The sequence below is a fragment of the Corvus cornix genome, chromosome 1, assembly GCF_000738735.6.
Source record: "Corvus cornix cornix isolate S_Up_H32 chromosome 1, ASM73873v5, whole genome shotgun sequence".
NCBI classification, from domain to species: domain Eukaryota; kingdom Metazoa; phylum Chordata; class Aves; order Passeriformes; family Corvidae; genus Corvus; species Corvus cornix.
Genome location: NC_046332.1, coordinates 21,147,958 through 21,171,793, shown reverse-complemented (window position 1 = coordinate 21,171,793; position 23,836 = coordinate 21,147,958). Strand labels below are relative to the sequence as shown.

The following is a 23,836-nucleotide window of genomic DNA, read 5'->3' as shown; positions in this document are numbered from 1 at the left end:
TTCTTCAATTCCATTTGTAGTACTTGGGGTGGGGTTTTTGTTTGTTTTGTTTATTTAGGCTTTTTTTGAGTTTTTGTTTTGTTGTGGTTCTGTTTGTGTTTTTTTAATTTATTTTATTTTTAACCCTGAGATTCCCCATATGCTTCTGGTATCCTGTAATATGAGACTGTTTAACTGATGAATGGACACCAGGAACATCAAAATCTGAAAGCAGATTGGAAAATGCATTTCTATGCACTCTCCCTGGAATATACAGTGCCAACATCCAAGTGAAATAGTTTGCTGCAGGCTTCTTATGGTCCTGGTACAACTAACGTACCAGCAAAGGCCACAGGAAGAAAGGCATACACAGCAAAAAATAAAATACTAAATCATAATTGTTCTGGAGACTTCAAAGGACTTTTTCTGAATTATGAGACTCTAATGTTGTTCTTTTGCATCCCCCTATGCATGGTGGTCTTTTGCCACACAGAAGATAATAACTACTGAAATACCAAGACGACCCTAGCAAGCATTTGAGAAAGGTACCTAACTGCACACAGAAACGTGGTAGGTGACCTTGGTGTTATCAGACAAGCTCTCTGAAGCTCAACAACACACCACAAATGCCAGCCAAAGAAAAGAATGTGCAAAAGGCACATTACTCCTTAGGTAAACCTAGATTTAAGTAGCCCAATAAATAAGACTGAGCTACAGTTATGGCCATTTAACCCACTTAGTTATTTTGGCCTGCTACACTTGTTATCTGGCTACCTGAGCCAGGACACTGCTGCCAACATCTGTTTCCTGCCTCTTGGGTCCTTCCTCAGTCAGAACTTCCTCTGGATTTGTGGGCTTGCCTTAGCCAAGGAGCCAGACAGTCCGCAGGGCTGTTTGCTGCTTTGTGCAGCAAGAGGCAGCCACAGCCTGGTGAATGGTAGGGTGGTGATGTCCTGCCTCATAAACCTGCACAAGTGAAGGTGCAAGTTTTACAAAACAGCTACTTTTTACACTTCTACTTCATTCAGTGCCTCTCCGTTTTGGAAAAAAAAAAAAAAAAAAAGGCACTTTAAAGCTTTGTTTGATTAACTTTCTCAGTGAAACTGTGAAAGAAGAGGGGTTTAGACAAGAAGCAAAAAAATCAGTCCTAGCCAAGGCACTGGCTATTTCACCAGAAGAAAACAAAAGCCAGAAATACCATTTCACTGCTCAAACTGAAAGACAGATTCTAGAAACACAGCTTACATAAAGGCACGTGTCAAACAATATGCTTATTTTTTGCCTAAACACTGACTCACTGAATAAAATCCATGTTATTCTTTTACGTAAACAATTCCTTTAAAAGCAGGAAAATTAAATACAGACAACATTAAGATGAACATGAACTTTTGCCATCCACATTCAGGCATCTGTGTAATTATAATCATTAACTCCATTAGCATATACTGCAATGTACGTAAAATGTGTTCACATTGCATTAGAGAACTTTTAGATACTTTAATGATATGTTTACAATAAGAATTTACTCATCTGGTGCACCTTCTGAGATTTACACATCATAGGATGTTTGTTTTCCTTTACGATATGTTTGCAAAATGTAATCGAAGTGCACATAAAATTTTATCTCAGGCATCAGTATAGCCTTTATTAGAAGTAGTTGAGCCTTTTAGAACTAAGTTGGGTTTTTTTTCTGGGTAATTACTCCAACCATTCTTTTCTCTTAAGGCAATGTTATTTCTAAGAAATGTCACTTTTCCACTTATCAAGGTTGTTTACATTCTAGAAAAATGTTATGCTCTCAAGCTTTCATTTTTGAAAATGTCAAAAAGTAAAGGGGATGATACTGTGCTTGTAAAAACATTCTTTATTAACAGAATGAGTCTCAAGGCATTTTACGTTTCCCACAAGACATTTTTCTGTCTATCATTTTAGAACGTTTTCCCACACAATGTATTCCTGATATAGGCTTTGGCAGGTTGTGAGATGCAAGCTGGCTGGAAAATGATAGCCTGCTTTCAGCATATTCTTGTACAGTTAAACATTAAGCACTTTTTGCACAAGATAATTCAGACAGCAACTCACACAGAGTAAAGGTGACAGTTTCTGCTGAGGAAAGCTGAAGTCCTGAAGGATGCCAATGACTTTGTGACAGTTTTACAGACAAAACAAAGGAATCTTGAAAAAATAATCAGCATTACTTGAAATTCTACACTGATTTTATTCTGGTCTTCTAAGAGAGACTTAAGAACATGTGACAGTTAAAGGACACACATACACAAACAGCAGAACAAATATTGTCAGCAGGTACATTGAGCCAGCCCTCAGTAAGGGAACGACCATGGCTTCAAAGCGTATCACAGAACACGCCCACGTTTTCGTATCAGTAAGATACATTTCCCAAATGCTTCATTAAGGAACCAATAGGTGAACCAAATTTGATGGGAACTCTTGCACCTGCAGCCCAAGGAAGTTTCAAAAGCTGGAGACAGCAGCACAAACTTGCTGTTTGTATTTTGTAAGCTTTTATCTGTACAAATACACAAGAAGAAACAGGAGACTACTGACAGACAGCAACTGATTCATTGCATTGGTCCTATTGCAAAGCTCACTAATATCATCACACTACCACTGTTAAACCCATGAACATGAAAAAGACTTCAGCTGATAAAAATCAGAATTCATGTAAGGACAGAGAAAGTTTCTAAAGCTGTCTGGATTGCAGATATCTAATGGCACTTTTCATTTAGCCTTATGGTCAGCTATCTGCAAAAAGTGTATTTAATGTTTCATAAACAGAGTTTAAAACAAAAGTGCTTCTAATCAGATCTGGCAGGAAAGGGAGAAATGCATACATAGAATGAGGTAAGTGTGATCTTGCCCAGCTGAAGAACAGGGAATGGCAGAGCTTCAGGCCATGACTCACACAGACACTAAACAGTAGAGAGCTACAGATAATTCTCAGGTAAACTTTGCATGAGCCACTACGTCATCCTTCTCTACCCTTCCTGCATTAATCATGTCATTAGTAACCTGACGCAGCCCGAGAAGAATGTCTGATTTACAGGGAGCAGAGCAATGCTAACAGAACAAACACTTTGGCAGGTCAAAAAAGGAAAGACCAACCTAAATTTCATTTTACCACACCCTAAAAGAACATGGAAACTAGGAAAAAACCCAAAAAATGGTATCTTCCCACTGTGAGATTACACAGTTCGTTAAAAGTTCCTGATGAACCAGTTACTTAAGAGTACAAATACGAAGGATTTGCAAGAGTGCACGGATAAAAAACCGGCCCAAACATGTACCTAAACAAAGCAAAGCGGGCGGGGGGAAACCCCCAAGCTTTCTTTTGAAGTTTGCACCACAGTTACATAATTTCCATGTTAGTCTAGATGTTTTTAAACATCTTTTATAGTGTACAGTTATGAACCAATTGTACATTGAGTACAAAGTGTACTGTTAGGCAAGATTCATGTCTCAGCCAGGTATCTTGGTTACTCCACTAAATATAAAAAGGATAAAGGGAGTCACTGGGGCAAGAGAAAAATGGAAAATTTCAGAATTGCTTTTAAAAATTATTACTCAGTCCAAATTTACGGCAGTCACTTTGATAAATGTGGCCATAATCTACATTACTGTATATGGCTATTTCACCTTAAACATCCTGTAAAAGTAATGGTCGCTTGAAGGAAGGACAGATCACTTCCATTCACTGTGAAGCAAATAAAAAACCCAGTAGATTACCTTGAAGGCAGTGTGAAATTATCTTTAGTTTCTTCAAACAAACAAAATTATCACCCAAAACATGCAAGGTGTGCAGGTAGTAACAGCAGCTGTGTAAAACTCAAGTCTACAAAAGCCATTTCACAGTAGCAATGTCCAGAAGAGCACCCACAGAAAATGTGTGCTCAAATCTCTCTAAGTGTATGGCAAACCCACTATTTATGATGATATTTTGTTCAGTTTCTCATGGCTTCACCTGCTTCTAAGTCTTCCTAAGCAGACTGTCTATTTTCTTGATGCTTCCTTCCCACTGAACACTTCTTCTTCCCTCACTTCGCTCTCATTTTATCTCAGCAACAATCCTGTGAACTGCCAAATCAATTTCTTAACTTCGTGACTTTGAACCACAGGGCTGCAGGTCTACTTTCCATCTTAAAGCAAAGTTCTAGAAATTGAAATCTTCTTTGTCTTTGACCCTCTACAACAGCTGAGCTGAAATAGCTGAAATATGACACCTCAGTTAAAACCAGCTAACCATTTTGTTCCTGCTCATTATTAATGGTATCCTTTTGGCAATATTAAAAGTAGTGTACAAAATATGACCAACCGTACAGCTAAAATGGTAGCACAATATATCACAATATTAGGGAATGCAAAATAACAAAGAAAATGCACTTATCTTCTCACACCAGCTTGGAAAGCTTCTCCATAGTGCCATGACAATAGACCTAACTCTCTTAATTAAAATTTAAAACAAGATGTTTTGAAGGTTTTCTAAACATATGTAAATGGTATGTCCCTTTCCTGGCTTCTTACTTTAAAGCCAATGGTAACTTGAGAGAAGCAAAATATTTTTTTTTCCCTGGTAGTTGTTCAGTGTCATGTACTGGAAAACTCTGATAACCCCAAATCTGAAATAGGCAGTAATCTGCCTTACAACTATTCCCTTTGTCATCAGTCTTTCTGAAGGTCAGGTAAAGACTGTGCGGGACTGTGAAACAACTCTCCAGAAGAGCGTCTACATTGATAAACAGGGTTTTCCAGAAAACAGTAGGTGTTTGTGCTTCATTCAGCAAAAGCGTGAAGGACAGTTTCACAACTTAGGTTTATTTTGGGAGGAGTGGGGGTATCTGGCTTGTGTTTTTTAATTTAAGACCTGAAACCAAAGAAAAGATTTAGAGATACAATGCCAACAGCTTAATGAATATTCTGTAGTGTATATGAGCACCCTGGGGAAAACCTGCACTCAGATAAACAACAGATTCCATCTTCCCCTGCCCTGAGGTACATAAACCAGGCTCACAGTTTACCCCTAATTCAGTAGTGGCTTTCAAAACAAACATATTTCAGACATATCTAGCAAATAGTCCTCTTCCCACTCTGCATCCAAAACTTTCTCTTGGAAACAAAAGGCCTCTTCCTTGACAAAGATTTCAAGGGTATCTTCCAAATCTGCCAACAGCTTGCATTACATAGTACACCTAAAAATTTTAAACTGACCTTTGTCCCCTCTGAGAAAGCTGTCTGTTCCAAATGGCCCACACACACTCAGTAGAGAGCCAAAGCTCACAGAGACTCTTTTAAATACATTAGGTATCTGTCCCATGGGGAGAGCCTGTGTGTGCCTCCGCGCACAAACAAAAGGCTAAGAAGAGCTTTCCGCAGAGTTGAATACCCCACAGCACATATCTGGGTCTTTAGAGGCCTTTCCTATACCTTCCTCTGTGGCACTGCTTCCTTTTCCAGTACCAGCTGCAGAAAGGCAAGGAGGAGGAATACTCCCAGCCCGCTAAGGCTGCAACCTACTGGAGGGAGACTGGAAGCTGCACTTTCCCAAAGGGAACGTGCAATGGAGCTTGCATGGCTATTATATACCCCATGCAAACGCACAGAGTTTTCGGGTGGTGGGAACTGAATTTTATGCCTTCTGCCAACTTAAAAATCTATCCCTAGTGAAGGAAAACAAAACCAAAGAAACAAAACAGACAATGGCTACAGAGACTCCAGAGGAATGTAATGACTATAACAAAAGGCAACAGCAGTAGTGTGACAAGGGTTTATTAATGGGTCAAAAAACAAGCTCAAATGACTCAGACACAGAATCAAATCCCAGCGGGATTTCCTTAAATCTCCTTCAGAGACTGCATTGCATTCAAGTTCTCTTGGGATCGGTAAAAAGAAGGCTCTATCTGGTCTTTCACCTCTCGATCAGAAGCATGCCTTACCAAAACAGGGCAGCATCACTGCCCCCTTTAGCAGAGCAGAAACAGGCTCAGAAGAATCAAATCGTGCCTTCTGAAAGAAGGGCAGAGAGCCAAAGCAGAGCACAAGCAACTCCTACCAAACTGCCACAGGTGCAATGCAAATGGTTTTCTTGGAGCAATTGTACGAATTCCGTAAGACAATGCCGGTCAAGAGAGTTTGCACAACTGCTACTCAAAGAGCACATAAACAGGCTGTAAGTGTGGAGAGAGGTGACAGCGGTGGAGTGACTTAGGTATTTTATCCCATTCATTCAAGGAAGGCATGTCTAACCACCCCAAACTACAGCCTTGCTCTTTGGAAACACTACCTTCCCTTGCTACTATCAGGACTTTCATGCACCCTGTTAATACTTTAATATTTCCTCTTGGTTATTAATGCATATGTAGGTGTCATTCCAAGTATGCAAGAGAGAGCAGGGTGTTGTGATTTTGAGCATTTCTACGTTTCACAGGTAACTACTCACAAACCGACACCTTTAACTCATCCATGCCAGGCCTTATCTCAATTATCCACCTTAAAATGCTCAGTAGCACAAAGGCTAAAACATGAATTGAACAAGTGTCTCAATTCCTTGGGTTTAAAAAAAACCCCTTCAAATCAATTCAGAAATCCTACTATTTTCACCAACAAATCCACAGATTTTTAAACAGAGCTTTCTAAGCAGTAAGACAATATATTCCTTGATGTTCTGTGTGCACCGTAGAAGAGCCTTTGATGGAGACAATCACAACAGCCTGGTTTTAGTTCCTTTCAGAATACGAAGACAAGTGCCAAATCCTTCTACACATTTCATAAGGAGGTAAATGCTTCAACTGGATGTCTAAAGATGCAGGAGAAAGATCAGAATACACTGAGATCAAAAAGGGATAGCCACAGAACTGGCTGGAATTATGAACTGAACAGAAACAAAAGCCACCACATTAACTGGTCAAAATCAACTCAATATATGTTGAAGAAAAATAAACAAAAAACCCTTAAATAACAAAATTTTTACATCACTGTTACAAGAAAACACGTTTATTAAGTTCCTTGTGGTAGATCTCCTCAAAAAGCCAAGGAGACAGACTGATGGATTGACATCATTTCTCATATCTTGCATCACTAGATGATTTTGTAAGGTGAATATTTACACTGCATCTCACAAAAAGTTTTCTGTTTTAACCAACAATTAGTAAAACAGGATTCTGGTTTTATCTCCCTCCCGTGTTTGAATCAGTAACCGTTTGGAAATTACAAAAACTTTCTCCAAAGGTTAGCCCTTTTGACTTTAGAGAATGAATTCCCTGCTTCACCATCAAAAATACAGAATTTAAACAAGAAAGCCACTACAGATCCAAAATTTTGTGTCTGTAGCATTTAAAAGCAAAGATAAATAAAATGTAAGTGACAACATAGGCCATCTGTAGTTTTAAAAACTCAAACATACTTCTTTTGTTAAGAGGTGTTATTGCAGCCTTTCTGGTATTTGTTATCTTATTAAAATAGCCACTAGAAAAGTGATCAGAAGGCACATAACCTGAAAAAGTTTCAGGAAGATTATCATAGGAATACTTGAGATTACCTGACATCGACATGGAGACAATTCATCACATGCAGAAAGCAGTGGGAAATCAACATAGCTCAGGAGAACTTTAGAAATCTAAGGGTTCAAGAAAGAGTTATCCAGACCACATGAGCTAACCCAGACTAACTGGTGCCTTCTCCCTCTACTCTGTCATTACCCATCAGTAATAGATGGTTTAATACTAGAAATGTATTGTGCGGTTTTTCACTCTTGGCAATAACTTCCAGAAACAGCAGACAAATCTAAAATATAATTCAGTTTGAAACAACTGTGTGTGTATACTAAACGAGTTGCTACCAGCAAATAACAAAAAACATGCCTTCCTGCATCCAAACAATCCCATTTTCCTTTCCTTTCTTTTCTGTTACATCCTTGGATCATCTTCTAAAAACACAGGTCATATTTGTTTCATTCCTCGGCATGTAGCAGGGCTGAGTTCAGCTGCACTCAGGTCTTCTCTCCACTAGCCTGCCTTGATCTCCTCATGCACCTCCCCTGAGGTCCTAGGTCACATCTCCATAAAAAAGCCCAACCTGTACTATTATACCATTCAGCATCCCCATGATCCCTGGCTCTGAGCTACACTTTTCAAAGGGCCCTTCAAGATCAGTGACCCAGCTTCACGAACAGGTGAATTTCCAAAGAGGAAATTACTACATAAGTTCCAGCAGATAGAATTTGTTCATTCCCTACCAACATAAATGAATATTTATTAAACTATAGAAGAAGACAGGAAAAGAAGTACAGAAGAATCTAATTTTAAATGAAACAAAGAGCAGAGGCTAAATAGCAGTGCTTTAATATTCCTACAGGCATCTGCTAGACTTCATTACAGTTAATCATATTATTCATGTGTGCCTTTTTAAATGGTAGAATCTTTACTGGAGCTAGTCTAACTCTTAATAAATTATTTTATAAAAATTTATCAAGCTAATGTTGAAATAGGGACCTCTGCAATCTAAAGAAATCTCTCAGCCAATATTTACATATGCTTGTTAAAAAAAAAATCATTTACGTTTGATTTTTACTACAGATTCATACTATAAGAGGCACAATTCTGGAGACAACGAAGAGGAAATTTAGGGAAAATATCGCTACCTATCCGTAGAAGAGCTCTGATCTGGTAGGAATTATTTTTATTTGCATGCTTTTACGTCGGTACTTCTGAAAAATATAAATAAAATATAAGCTTTCTCATGTCTGAACTTTTGAGTACAATGAAAATAATGGCAACCTGTACATACAGGACACTATTTGCAGATACCTTGGCAGATTGACTAGTAAAAAATGTTAAGTCTTTCAAAAGCCAATTCTTTTACATTCTAAGTTAGAGAATGCATTAGGGGGAAAATGAGATTTTGTTCTGCTTACTAAGGAACTCAGTTGATTAAATTAGTGAAAAGCTCATTAGATATCAAATCAGTCTTTGAGTATAAGGTAAATGGGAAAATGTAAGGAGATTTGTAGTCTTCCTTTGCCACTTTCTCAAGTCAAAGATACCCCTTAAAATAGTAAACAAACCTATCAGAAATTATGCGAAGCCTCCATATGTTTAAAAAGTAGGTTCATATAGCCAGCAATATCATTATATTAAATACATACAGTGGTTACCTCAACTGCTTTTGCCATTTGTACACTAGAGCAACAAGCAATGTTTTTTCTGGACTGAAATGATATTTCTGTAAACATATGCTGGAATTTCACTGTTTCATTTAAATTAATATGGATCTTATGCTAAGTGGCCCTGGGAGAAAGCACATTTCTGATGTCTTTGCATGAAACACATACCTTTCTGAAACACTTCCTGTCTTGCACCCGTTTTTGGATATTATCACTGTTGTCTGACAAGAATGAGGTCAGCTAGGATTTGTATCGATACTTTACAGCAGCTGTCCGGCATTTCTTTGAAACTCCACAAGCCTTTAACTCCTTAACTGCCTCACCAAAACAGACATTGCAGTCTTGCAGGAATACTGGAAGAATAATGACTGTTCAGGGTGCTGAACAGTCTCAAAGGGCTTAACAGACAGAACTAAAAGACTGAGCTTTTCAGGTGAGCAAAAATTAGCAAGATCATGAAGAGAGCATGCAATGAAAACTTGAGAAGTGTTACCACCTTTGTGGCAGCCAGGCCAAATCAGGGATGGGGGGGCAAGACAACATGATATATGCAGAAAAAAGAGACACATTGTGCTTGAAAAACAGCAGAGAGACACCCAGGTTTAAAATAGTCACGTTCATCAGCATTCTCCCACAGAGGCCCACTTGGCTGACTCTCAGCAAATAAAACTGTACATTTGCTCAGTAGGACCAATAAAGCTGCACTAAAACTGTATAAGCAGCAAAGAGTACTCTGAATTTGCACAGAACTTCGTTACAGGATGACACAACAAACTTCCATCCCCAATACCCTCACAAAACTTCCTGACGTTTTAAAACTAGCTGTCTCAGGTCAGGCTGACTGTCAGAAACCTTTTAAAGTTGTTTAGGAAGCACCATTCACACAATCACTAGCATGAGCTCAGTGCATGAATGAATCTTTCAGTAGCAAAAATTTGATCTGTATCAATCATGCCCATATTTCCATTAAACAAGCCAAAACCTGCACCCATGTTATACTGGCTGTGGGAGGGCAGACAGAGCCACAAAGATGCAGGCTAATGGTATCTGGCATACAAGCTTTACTTGTATAAAAGTTAATGTGTTTAATTATTTTTAAGTTCCACTCCTGGTGTAAATTCACTTGCAATCAGTTTACTGAATTGCACTGGCCAAGGTTTCCTTTTGAGCAGCTTTAAGATGACACAAACTTAGTGCATCACCAAACCTAAGCTTCTCTGCTTTGTTGCTTTTCGACACATTTTGTAACAGCCGTGGAGGAGGCAAGAACAGCTCTATGCCACACCACAGTCTTTCCAATTCAGGCACCAGAAAAGGCTCTGAGAGAACAGCAACTAGGAGTGTGAGTATGTTTTAAAAATGCTCAGCTATGAAATTGGTGAGAGACCGTGATCATGCAGCACAAATATCCTGATATGAGTGATATCCACAGCTTCTTACTTTCCTTTTTCACGGTGTATTTACAGGTGTTGCACACATCTTCCCCCTTTATGTACAGTGATCCTAGTTTGCATCTTCTAAGAATACTGAGATGACTTTGTGATTTAAACCATAATTTAGTTACAATATTAAGGTTGGCGTAGTTTTAAAAGACCAGCATTCCTCCCTAGGCTCCATACTGCTCACACTTTGCAGGGTTTTGGCACCAAGCAAAACTGCTCATCTGTTATCAGACTGTGTAACACATCAGAATGCACAACAGATCTAAGAAAGCATTTACAAACTCAGCTTGGGGGAAGAAAAAGATTTAAAACCAAATCTTTCACAAAACTGATCCTGTGTTACAAAAGTCTCTGTATGCCTTTGGCAGCTTCTGTTCCCACCTGAGGCAGGGCGTATCCACATGTAATGTATGTTTTGCATGTGCATGCAGGTCTGCAGGACAACCTCTGTGCTTCCTTCCAAATGGCAACTTTTCAAGAAGCAGCTGCCACTGTGCACCTCATTGTGTACAGTAGCTCAAGCTTTTTAAAAGCTGGGAAGCCAGTCAACACACAAGAAATTAGCTCAGCAAAACAAGCAAAACACAAAGACAGAATGGAGAAGTAAGCAATTTCCAATCACTTCACCTGGCTCATTAATCAAATGAATTCAAATGAATTCCGTGTCCTATCACGACAGTTCCTGATGAATTTAGTTACAATAATTAGAGTAAATATGTATTTAATGTTATTATGCATTATCAAAAGATAAAATGGAGAGAACCAATTAAATTACAATAGACCAGAAATATTTTGGGGTTTGAAACAATTGCAAAAGCTCACATGTTCCTGCAGACTCGTACAACAATTCAAATTAGTTTGTCTTGGGCACTTAACTGTCTAAATACAAGCAACGTGTTCTTTAGGGACGTATTATCTTGATGAAATGGGGACAAAGTGCCCAATCTTACATGCAGGTTACATGATTAATTTTAGCTTTTGCTTACTGATGAATCGTTGACTTCATCTTAGTCTAGCTTTAAGTGCCTGTAATTGGCCTTTCCATCAGCCTATTGTGAGGCTTAATGCACAAGTACCTTAGCGTTAAAGGGGAGAGGGATAGAAGAGAGGAAAACATGGGAAACCAGTTAGGAAGACTTTGTGTGAAAACCCAGTCTGAGACGCACAAAAGAAAATGCAATAAAAGAAACTCTAAGAGCTCCAGCTGCTTCACCTGATACGTGCAGGTTGATTTAAAAGGTTCACAGCCGTCAGCAAAGTATCACCTATCCTAAAAGACTTGTAGTTTGAGGCATGTGAATGTTCACTGGTTCACTCAGTTGAACAAAAGCAGACAGGAGCAAGAAGGAAGCCTGAATCATTTTGCCGAAGCTAACAGGAAAGCAACCCCTGACAGTTGGTGCAGATTCTGCTCTGGAAATATAAGAACCAGGAAATATAAATAAGGAAAAAAAATTTCACAAAGTCTTATGAGGACTGCAAAATAATTTCCATGGGAATGCAGAGGAAGTCTCATCCCTTGTGATACCTTAAACTAGATGGAAAAAAAATAGTGGAAAGTAACCCAAGAAAAAAGCTAGTACTGGCAAGTAGACAGGCTATATGGAATACATTTTTTCTTGCATCTCTGACTTCTGTTAACATTTTTGTGGCTCTTGAGGCAGCAAGGTAGGAGCTTTGGTTTATACTCCACAAACACAAGCCAAAAGCCTCCCACAGTTCCATTTGGTAACTTCAGCTTAACATGCTCAAATATACACAGACTTCTGACAATGATTCAAGTTCCCACTCAAACATAAACTATGCCAAAAAACACCCAAGATTATTTCAACTAATAAACACTTGGTTAAAAAACATGTCAAATCAACTTGGTCTTTATATCAATTTAAAAGCCTCTTACCACAATCATTGCCTGAACCATAGTGTGCTGCAGGAAGCACCAAAAGAAAATGATGATTGATAACATTCTCACAGTGTTCCTCTGACTGTCATCACTCCGGTGGTTGCACAAAGCTTAGGACCCTGCACTTGGAAAACTGATTCTCCTGCACTTTGGGCTTGTGTTATGAAAATCATTTTAAGGATGCCAACTCCTCAAGACTAGGACTGGGGACAAATACTGTTTTTAAATTTAGTTCTTAAAACTCAATAGATCAAAATCCTGTATCCTGTCATGGGGCACAGTTTCAAAGCCCTCTCAAAAAGCTGCCCTTTGATTTAACCTTCACAGACATGTCTTCACAAGAAATACAATACTTGAAAATATGTACACTGTTACCCCAACTTTATACAGATGCTGTTCAGTAGCATATTTATTCTCGTTGTAAAACTGTGATATTTGTACTTCAGATATTTCCAAATTCCATTCCATTCCCCTACTAAGACTGTATACTGAGTATTAAAAAGACAGCTGAAGCAAAAAGATAAAAACAAAAAATTCAACACAGGGACACAAGCAAAGTGCAAGGTAACTTGTGATATGCTGGATTTATAGATCCTGAAATTGTGTTCTCCAAATGATCATTCTGTCCAAATTTTCACAGCTACAGTAGTGCAGTAGGCATCTCTGGTATGGTTAGCTCTTGCCCAGGAGGCTTTTCCAATGTAAGTAACATCTCTAATAGACCATTCTAATGAGCAATTAAAGAAAGGTAAGGCAAATTTTCACCAGAAAGAAATACAACAGAAACACACATCAGGGAAAACATTGATTGGAAAACCATCCCCAGTAGCAGTTATAGCAGCTAAAAGCTGGTTTTCCTAATCAGGACTGAGGCACATTTCAGAAGCTATACTGAAGTGTACCTGTTTCTGTAAGAGTAAGCCTTTTCCTTCAAAACTACCATTCTGAAGCTAACTATGGACAATTAAATATTAAATTTACTCAAAACACTTGAGACAAAAGTTCTTAGACAACCCAGTTCAACAGAAAACACATGTATCCAAACACAGTATCCTGTTTCCATATGTATTTTCTCCTACAGAATGGTGACATGAATGAAAATTTGATTCCCACTGAGAGATCTGTTGACTACTCATGGAAAGATGAATCACTCTTCTCAATGGAAATAACAACTCGTGACAGCAGTTAACTTCTGGTGTATAAAGTATTGCATGGGCAAAGTTAGCCTAAGTCCCTACTGTAAATAATTAGTGGATTGATACAAAATGTATTTTACTACCTAGCTTTAAAAGGTGCTGGAGAACTAATAGTCTAGAGTCTCACCTGTGCTACAGGAAAAATGCATCAGGAAAGCCAGAGGCTGATCTAGTTCAAAAACCTTTCTGACAGTGGCCAAAAGCAGATGTTTGCACAAAGACAGTAATGGGAGTGATCCTTCTCCTAGCATGCCCTCAGCTGTCACTTAAGGATTTAGGCTGCCTTCAGAACATCCTGCTAAACTACCACAACCAAACTGTTCCTGTGTGAACATCCTCACTGAATGAACCTCTGGCCTCAGCTGTATCCTGTGGCACTCACCCCAGTGGTTTAGCTAAATGCTGTACATCAAAGTACTCCACTTTGTTTCAATTCTCTGTCAGACTGATCCACTGAGAGATCCCCATCATCATGCTGTGAGCAAATAACTATTCCCATTACTTCATGTGTACTGCTCAGGATATCTGAGTCCTAAATCACATGCGTCTTACACATTTTCTTTCCCATTTGAGCAGTCATGGTCTGCTTGTCCTACGAGATAAGGGTATACGCAGTCTGGTGCTACTTTACATTTTATGAAGATAGGGAATCAACTACATCCCATACCCAAAATATATTTGCACAAAGGCATTATGATGCCTTCTGGTTTAGTTTACCTGCTGTGTTAAAGCTCTCTGGTTTCTGAGCAGTGCTAGAGACTAAGATGAAGTACTCCCAGAACAATGACAAGGGATCCCCCACAAGACCTCTTTGCTGAGTATCAGTTGCTAATAACTGCCTCAGGACTTTTTCTTAGAGATAGAAGTAACTAATTAAATAGGCTGATAAGCCATCTATTTTCATAGAAATTTTCCTGCTACAATTCTGACACTAATTCTTCAGCAAAACAAACTCTGGTATGTTGCACTGAACAAGAAGCCCAAGTGTGAAAACCTTCCTGCACAAACACTAATATTAAGAGATCTGATTCTGGACACAGAATCATCCTTTTTTTACATGTCATGGTCTCAGCCCTTAAAATTATCCCTCACAGTAGAATGTGTTTTAGAGACAGGTAATTTTATATATGTAAAGACATATGAGCTTTATTTGTGTCCCACAGTAGGGCACAGAGTTATTCACAGCCTTCCAGATGCTCTGTCCAGTTCACCCTGCATGCACAGCTTCCCTAAGACAAAGATGACACTCTAACATTGGTGACACGGCCACTTCCCCAAAACTGTCATCCATGTTTTGTCAAGGGCTTCCTTCCTCCCTCCCTTCTGCCCCTTCATCCTCCCAGGCCACCCAGTCTGTCCCCAGTGCCAAGGTCAGCAGGTGCAGAGGTGCTCTGTGCTCCAGGGCACAGCAGCAAACCCGGAGGCAGCCGGGGCAGGGAGCACGGCAGGGACACATGCGACCCCTCAGAGCAGGGCTGGCAAACATCACTGCTCCAGCAGCTGGACAGTGGCCAAACCCTGCCTTTGCTGGACCTGCCAGGCCAGGGAGCAGATGATCAGAGCCCATACCTGACCATGCAGCTGCAAATTCAACAAAGCTGTGCCTTTCAAGTATCGTACAGGCCCTTTGGGAAGGCGGCCTTAAATCTCCACAGGGTTACGTCTTGCACAGGTGGCCTGTATAGCTTCACGGGATACTGGTCTTAATATTTTTTTCAAAGCTTGCTCACTACATTTATTACTGTAGTAGTGACTAAGCCTCCAAACTATTTTTACAGGCCCTGAACAATAGTAATCATTTAGGATCAAGTTCTGCTTGCTAAACTGAATTGTACCTAGTCTAGATTCTTAAAGCCCCACATCTCTGACCACCTCTGTTGATCACAGAACATAAAGGATATCAGTTGGGATAACACTGGCTTAACAGACATTTGAAGAGCACCACAAGAACAAGAATTTGCTATAAGGCTTCTTCATTGTTCAGATCCCAAAGAAACGCAGTCCGTTGCAATATCCCCTTAGCAATAACTTCGTTTTGAAAGGCACAATGCAGATGCAGTAAGGTAATCAGGTTTCTGAATGATCACTCTTGTTAATTTTACTAGTTAGCATTTAGGAACCCTGTCTCAGACCTAGCAGGACTTTAAGAAGTTGTATGTATCACGTTCAAATAAAGCAAAACTAAATCTAGAATATGCATTTCCAAAAGGCTACTTCCATTTTATCCAAAAATGACTGGATTTTACTTAACTCATAGAAGAGCAACTTACTCCAATGTAATTCTATTTTCTGAAACAAGAAGCCCTACTATTTACTGTTGAAGCCTTTGCCTGTCACCACATACATTTTAAAGGAATCACTAATGTTAAAGAGATGGGTACATTTCAGCTGTGCCACTCGCATTTGCACGAAGCTGAAACTGTGACCTAAACAACCTCACTATGTAAATGCTCTGAGGATAAACCTACATTATTTGTCTTAAGCTCATGCAAAAAAAGAGAACAATGATGAACAGTATTCCTGACATTATTAAAGCCAGTGTTAAAAGCCACAATCTACGTTGTATTTATCATACATATGCATTTCTTCCATATTTTTTCCTCTGGACAGTCAGTTGTTGTAGTGCTAGGTTTAGTTTAGCAAGCTGCAGCTTTCCCTGGGAGCTCAGCGGGGCTTCTTAGGGCAGGGCAGCCATTCTGTCCTCCCGTAGTCCTTTTTGGACGGCTCTGTACTCTTGCTCTGGCTAGCTATCAGCTCTACAACCCAGTGACGGCGAGGGAGGCGAGAAGGGTCCCTCCATGAGGCTTTCAGAGGACTTTTAATAGTGACAACTTGTCCCTGAGACCCCCAGAGGCAGAGACCTCGTGATCCAGGCACAGAGGGGTTTTGTCAGATCACAGGGGCGGTACCTGGGCGGGGCTGGGGTACAGGAACCAATAGGGAGAGCCCAGGGAGTGGCCAGGGCTAGGGGCAGGGGAAAATGGGGGAGAGGGTGGAACAATATGGGATAGGAAAAGCAAGGGGTAAACCGATCACCACAGTCAGTCTTACTTCTCAGTTATGGATATACGTTCCCCTCTCTTACCCCAGTAAATTCTATGGTCTGGTGGTTGTTATGGGGTTTTTTTTGTGATGATGGTGGTTCTTTGGTGGGGTTATTTTTGGTTCATGTGGGGGGCTTTTGTGTGTGTGTTGGTTTTTTTTTTTTTTTTTCTCATATTTTTCTTTTTTAAGGCTGTGTGGCAAAAAAATGACTAAACCTTAAATTAAACATCTTAATGTCTCTACATTTGTTCCTTAATTAATAAATATACTTGTGTTAACAAGAGACCTTTAACAAGCTACGTTTTGAGACTGTCCAGACTATACTTAAAGGCAAATACATGTACTCAGAGTTAGACGAGCAGTAGGAGTCACAAAATACCATCCCTAACCCTGTAATCCAATCTTTACATGTAGCCCCACAGACCTTTATGGGCCTATCAGCACAAAGAAAGCTTGCAGAATCCCACCATGTGCACTGGGTATTTTGTTTTAAATGATACACGACAGATTCTCTGGCCTTTCCTTTAAAAGCCTTACCTTTATTTTACCTCTGGACATTTAACTTAAATTTTGGTGTCAGAGAATGAATATGATCAGTGATTGTTCCTCAAATAGTACTGCTTGCACATACAGGAACATCTAGCTAGTCAAGGCTGTGTATCATCTTAAGGTAAATCCACTCTACTGTTAACACTTTTTAAATACTTATTTGCTCAAACAGAACTGATTTGAACAGAGAACTAAGAAAAATTATCCTTTTAGAGAAAGAACTAGTCAATACTGTTAATGCATGGGAACATATGATGACTACATGCACACACCTGCTGTGCATTAAAATGACTCCTTTACAACCACCCAGTAAGTAAAAGGGAGAAGGAGTGTCCACTTTGGAATTCATCTTGTTTTTTTTCATGCTAAGCAAATGTTCACAAACAAACTTACAAGTCAGGAGTTTGACCAGGCAGTACCTTTTCCATATATGCATATATACTATAGCTACAGGAGACATGTCTGGACCTTCAGATGATGAGGTGCACAGGTACTGTCAGAAGTGACATTAACTCAGGGGTTTACTGTATAACAAATTAGCACTATTTATATGCAGAAGAGGCATGATGCTCTCAGGAGCTAAATATTAGCTTCTGATAAAATAATTTTGGTGAAGCCCTGCTAAGCAGCAAGCTAAGGAAGCTGTCTGTGCTTGCAGGATATGACTCATTGCTTCGCTAGGAAGGACTTGCATGTTAAATGCAAACATTTGGAGTCACCTGTTCATGCCCTCCTCAACACACCTAAAAAACTGTAGGCTGCCAGGAAAACACCAGTAGGAATATAATATAATTTCCACCAAGACCAAAAAAAGCAATTTCAGTGGGGCTCTCCTGGCAGATCACCCCATTTATGGTAACTGCTGCTCAGGGAGCAGTTCCTTCCTGATGATCTCGTTATTTGCAGGGCTGAACACAGGCAGCAAAAGGGTCCCTACTGTGTCCTTTGGATTCCACCTTGCTTCTGCCTAGTTCCACCCTGTTTGTCACAGGCCATCAGAGGGAGGTGGACAAGCTTTCTGCAAGTCTCCAGCACCAGCACACATGTAACAAAGCCACATCAAAATGTAGGACAACTGCTGCCAAGCAGTTAAGATGGGCAATACAAAGATTCTGCTTTCATTTTAAGTACCATTCTTCCAAAAGAATAAACAGGTGTTTCAAGTGGGCTTTTCAGAGAGGCCTTTAGAGGGGTGGGGATGAGGAAGAAGGCATCCAGACCTTGGTGTTCCCTTAGGACCTCTCTGAACATCAGACTCTTGCAAAATATTCATAGATGCTCTCATTTAGATCTGCAAAAGCTGTTTCCTCAACTCTCACTAGCCACTGGGCTAGCAGCTGGCCAGAGACATTTTACTTGAACAAGTGGAAAACCAGAGGAACAAAGAACAGTATGTGCTCTATGCCACCTCTCAAGCATGCCTTGCCCTTCCCCCAGGGACTCGGCTACACTATCATCAAAACCAGGATGAAGTCACAGCTGCAGCCGCAAATCAACACTTTTGCCTTTACATCTGAACCTCACTGTGGGGTCATTATGCAGCAATGAAAGGAATATATGGGTTTTCTCTACCTGCCCTATGCCAAAACACAGCTGATCGCCTCAAGACCAAACTTCCAACATGGGGGAAAAACAGGAAGAAAGCACAGCTAGTGACAGAGAGGAGGGACATTTACCTGGCTCACTGACCTCCATCCGACTTCCTTTTGACTGGGAGGAGGCATTTTAACTTCGCTGCTTACAAGAAACTTCCTGTTAGAAAGCTGAGGTTTCCAGTGCTTTTTTTATTGCATTTTCCAAAGCTGCGTCATCAGAGCAGGGCATATTCCTATGGGAATACTGTAAGGAGTTATAATAAATAATAAGGAATGTCGTGGCTAGTAAAACATGTAATGTGAAAACATACAAAAATTGATTTCACTGTGTACAGTTACTTTTAAAATTCTGTGCTTTTCACATTTTCCTGGCAGACACATATAGCCACAGTCACTAATTAATATGAACAATATAAAAAAAAATAAGCCACTTCTGAAAGTTGTAATTTTGCTTTCACTTACTTAAGGCAGTAGTCAATTTTAATGAAAAAAAATCCTCAAAAACTAAAAATGAACTACAAAGCTGACTTGAGAATCTACAGGGCAGCTCATATTTCCTGTGTGTTCATTTGTACGGAGGTGAACATGTAGTAGATAATTTAAAATATCCTCCTGACATAACATCAACAGGTAAAACTAGAGGTTAATGAGAACAAGACAAAAGAATAAAAAGAGACAAAGAAAACAAAAGAAAAAGACTCCAAAACAACAAAAAGCAGAAATACACAACACTGATTTCCACTTGCACCAAAGCCTAGAAATTAATGTCTTCAAAATTTCTTAGGAGCACCTTGTGATCCCAGGGCACTCTTACCAAAATCCTGCAACTTGTCCACAGGCATCACAAGAGTCCTATGGAGTTGGATAAGCAGGATACAGGGCAGTGCCAGTCAGCACACCTGGCTCAGAGGTGAGGAGGGAACTCCTGCCATTCATCCCTTCTCCTCACCAAAACCCCAAACCTAAACCCTCTGTTCCATAGACAATAAGGTCTAATTTGCAAAGAGAAGTGAGCAGATTTGAGATCTGAGAGAGATATTCTTTTCATTAAACTCCTGAGAAAAATATTTTAGATATTTATCCAAATTTTCCTCTTGAATATTAAATATGGAGGATGTGAACATGGGGAATGAGTTGAGGAATCTTCCATGGCCATGCATGTGTTGTAATTTTGTAGCTGCAGCTGGAAGAGGAAAATGCCAGAGCCAATTTTTTGCACAACTAAGGATTATCCCAGTCAGACAAAAAGATGTTAGCCTGCTGTTACCTACTGAGGTATTATCATGAATGAGAAAAGTGAGCAAGGAGAAAATAAAACAGTATCACACTGGTTTTGTATTACAGACTACAAAGAAAACCTCAGTATTGCTCCAAAGTACCAAATCACAGAATGTAATGAAGATCAAAACTTAGGATAGACAAGAAAATTCCAGTCCACAGCTAAAAGAAAAGCCCAACATCTACAAAAAACCAAAACTGAATTATTTCATTTATGACCACATAAACCAACATAAGATTATTGTCCAATTTCTAGACAGCAGTAGAACACAGTCATTGATGGAGATGGTAATTAAAAAGTTTGGCTCAAAACAACAACAAACAAAAAAACCCCTAACCCACCAACTTGGAAACCCTAGGTTTACATACAAGCCTGAAGTCCTACCTAGCACCCGCAGATGCTTTGTGGCAGCGTGACAAAACCAGTAAAATGCTTCAAAAGAGAAACAATATTTTCAACAGCTTCTAAGAGTCAAGAGCTCTCTGCTATCAGAGAGCCTATAGAGAACTGGTCTGAATGATAAAAGATGAAGTTCATGAAGCAAACAGACATAAGAAATAGATAAGAAAGAAAACCCAGGCCTTAAAGAATAAAAATCAATTTATTTTCCTGAATGCTGTCTAAAGGTGGGGAAATTCCAGCATAGGGAGAAGTTCACAAACTTTCAAAGCTTAGCTCATATGTGTTCTGTGTTGCTTTTATGTAAAATGAGATAGAGAGTTTTGGACAAATCAAAGCAAAACCAAGAAGCAAAAAACAAGCCCCCAAAACAAACAAACAAAAATGAAACAAAAACAAAGAAACAAACAAAGATGTAAAATTTCTGTGATGTGAAAGTCATACCTGGACATTTCACACCACTCAACAGCCACAAAAGCAGATAAAATTGATAAAAAGAAAAAAATGTCAATTGACTCACTCTTACACAAAACTCTTGTACATGCACTGTTTAAGACAATCATTTGAAGCAGAGCAACCCACAGAGCATAGTGGGGGAAAAAGTCAACAGATTTGGTTTTAAAAAGTTATTTTATTCATTACTTTCTTGGTAAAATTAGGAGCATCTGTGGATTCCCCACCTCCTCCTTCTCCAAACAAGGCATCTCCTCTCAGAGCAGGCTGTAAATGATCAAATCAATGGAATAATAATCTTGATTGTCTTAACCAGCTCTCCATAGACATGAGTTCACAAGAGAGGCAGCTTCCTCAGACATTAGTAAAGACCTTTGATCTGTCTTTGAAGAATTTTTTCTCAGGATATTTAAAAGTCTGTGGTTTATTTTCATGTGTGGAGAAAAGCAACACTGAGGTGAAAACTCCCACACAAACGTCTCAACAAATCTATGCTTCTCAAAAATACCCTTGAAGAAAATTAATACATATATGCAACTTTGAAGGTGTACATTTTTATTCTGTAGTTCTTGCTGTGGCCTCTTGCTGCCTATTTCACAACTCACGGATGTAGGAAACTCCACAGAAACAGCAAGCAGACAAAAAAACCCATGAGTTAACTGGAAATGGAGATGGCTGCAAGGGTTAAGAAGTTTGGGTCTCAGATACCCAGACCAATTACTGTGGGGTAACAAATTAACTTACACTAGATAACATATCCCAGATAATCCTTGCTTACTAACCATACATTTTCATTGAAAACAAAAGCAAGATACTTCAAAACTTTGTGGACTTCTACTGCGCTTTTGATGAAAGTATCTTATAAAGGATACTTATTTTGTATTTGCTGTGAGCACCAAGCACAAGAGCATTACATAGATACACTCTTGGTACACAAATACATTATTTCAAATGTCATATGTGTGTATGAAGACACACACATGCACATTGAAATACAAGAAATACCACTGGTTTCTTCCTTTTCTTTTGCCCACAGCTGTTAGAGCTAGCAACGTCGTAAGGTTGTATTTCTTCAGTTAGATTATTTTTATAGAATTGTGATTATAGGCTGCTTTTCAAAGTGACCTTGTACCACATTACCAGCATGTTGAAGGGGACAGAAAATGACTGTCACAAGCACCTTGCCAGAGAAAATGTACCTTCCATCAGAAAGGCAGGACCTTATTACAGTAAACACCACTGAAATGGTGTTGGTATGTGCAACTGTGTATGTGTAGGGAAAGTTAATCACTGAAGTCAGAGATGCAAAAACAGCACTGGGCTGAGTAAACTTCTTTTGCCTTTTATTCTTACAGGCTTCTCTTAGTTATATTCAGGTTTTGCATCTTATTATTTTGAGAAATACTTCTAAAATGAGAAGATCTGTCATGCTGCTAAAAAACATAGGAAGAAAAATATTCAATTTATAGTCATTAAATCCTGCTTAGATGATTAAAACTGAACATTAAATATTCCCATTTTGGCAATGATAGAAAGTTTTGGGAAGTGCGAGGGAATACTATAAAAACAGGATTTAAAATTTTTTTTTAAACGTGCTATCACAAAACTTATCTTGAAATATTTATAGAATTATCACACAATGATGGTATTTTGGCTGCATCAAGTCTGCTGAGGGCAGCAAAAGAAGTATGGGCAATAACCTCACCTGTATTTTTAGGAAGACAGAAATAGTTACTTTTGTAGGTTCCCATTTACCAAAATCATGTTGAACCCAGGGAAGAAAGGGCCCATCTGTGCCTATGCAAACACATGAAACATTTAAGAGAGTCTTGTGCAGTAAAAAACTTTCCCTGCTTTTTAAACTCTGTAAAACATGTACTTACACAAAACTAATGCCATTGCTGAGACAACACCTTTACATAGGTTCACACCATGAACCTATTAATTAATTTACTAAGTTTCTAGTGGACAGAGAGAAAGCAAAAGCCAGAAGCATAGGTATTGACCTGGGAGGTACATGGATCTCATGTGAAAGAGTGAGAAATGAGATATGAATGTATGAACTAGATCAGACTGACAACCTGTAAAACATAAAAGCCAGTAAAAACCCTCAATAATGTTGCAAAAAACCACCCTCAAACAAACCACCTCAAAAGAAAACAACAAACCTTCACCATTCAGTAGACAGAAGGTGTGTGACTTACCACACAGAAAATTCTGGCCTATCCTGAAACCCAAAACTTAGAAAATTTTGGGTTGGGTTTTTTCCCTTACACAAGACTGAAGCTAAACAGATGGAGAGCCCCTTCTCGAGTCCTAAAATACCGCACTTGAACTATTTCCTGTGGGATTTACAGTAACATGTCACACATGCAAAAACCCATTTGTTTTACCAGTCTGAATAGCCTACCCTTCACTTTCATGAATATCTCCATGACAGATGAATCTGGGAAGGGGCGAACCAAAGTTCCCAGTATATTCTTCCTAAGGATAGCCTGAGCTTGTTTCTCTGCAGCAAGGAGGCTGCACATTTTGTCCAATATCTAACCAGGGGTCCCAGCCTGAACCAAGGCCAGTTCCAAACAGGGCAGATGGAGGGGAAAAGGTACTGACATCTCTACAAATTTCAGGGAGACTGATGCCTACAGAGAGTTGAGAGATAGCCACAGCGAGGAAAAACTGAAATTATCAACTGAAACACTGAATTATCCAGCTACATAAATGTCTACAGTCCAGGTAGTTTCGAGATACTCAGGGAAAAGGATGACTTTAGACACACAGTTTCTAAGATAGAAACATTTTTGTTTCGTGTAGCACTCTTTCA

At 39.3% G+C, this 23,836-nt stretch overlaps 2 protein-coding genes across 6 annotated transcripts in view; one reads left to right on the top strand and one right to left on the bottom strand.

Annotated features, from left to right (window-relative positions):
• CMSS1 (cms1 ribosomal small subunit homolog) overlaps window positions 1-23,836 on the bottom strand; it is a 225,447-nt gene that overhangs the window by 111,860 nt on the left and 89,751 nt on the right. The window contains exon 1 of one of the 2 annotated variants that reach the window (XM_010395909.3): window positions 18,963-19,089. The exons of the other annotated variant lie outside the window; for it this stretch is intronic. Within the exon in view, the coding sequence (XP_010394211.1) occupies window positions 18,963-18,981 (19 nt within the window). The 5' untranslated portion in view covers window positions 18,982-19,089. Of the gene's footprint in view, window positions 1-18,962; window positions 19,090-23,836 lie in introns of those variants that run through there. 2 annotated transcript variants of the gene reach the window in all.
• Window positions 1-23,836, top strand: part of FILIP1L (filamin A interacting protein 1 like) — a 189,356-nt gene that overhangs the window by 78,441 nt on the left and 87,079 nt on the right. For 3 of the 4 annotated variants that reach the window (XM_039558205.1, XM_039558210.1, XM_019283782.2), the window contains exon 3: window positions 8,565-8,654. The exons of the other annotated variant lie outside the window; for it this stretch is intronic. The gene's annotated coding sequence lies outside the window, so the exon portion shown is untranslated. The remainder of the gene's footprint in view (window positions 1-8,564; window positions 8,655-23,836) is intronic. 4 annotated transcript variants of the gene reach the window in all.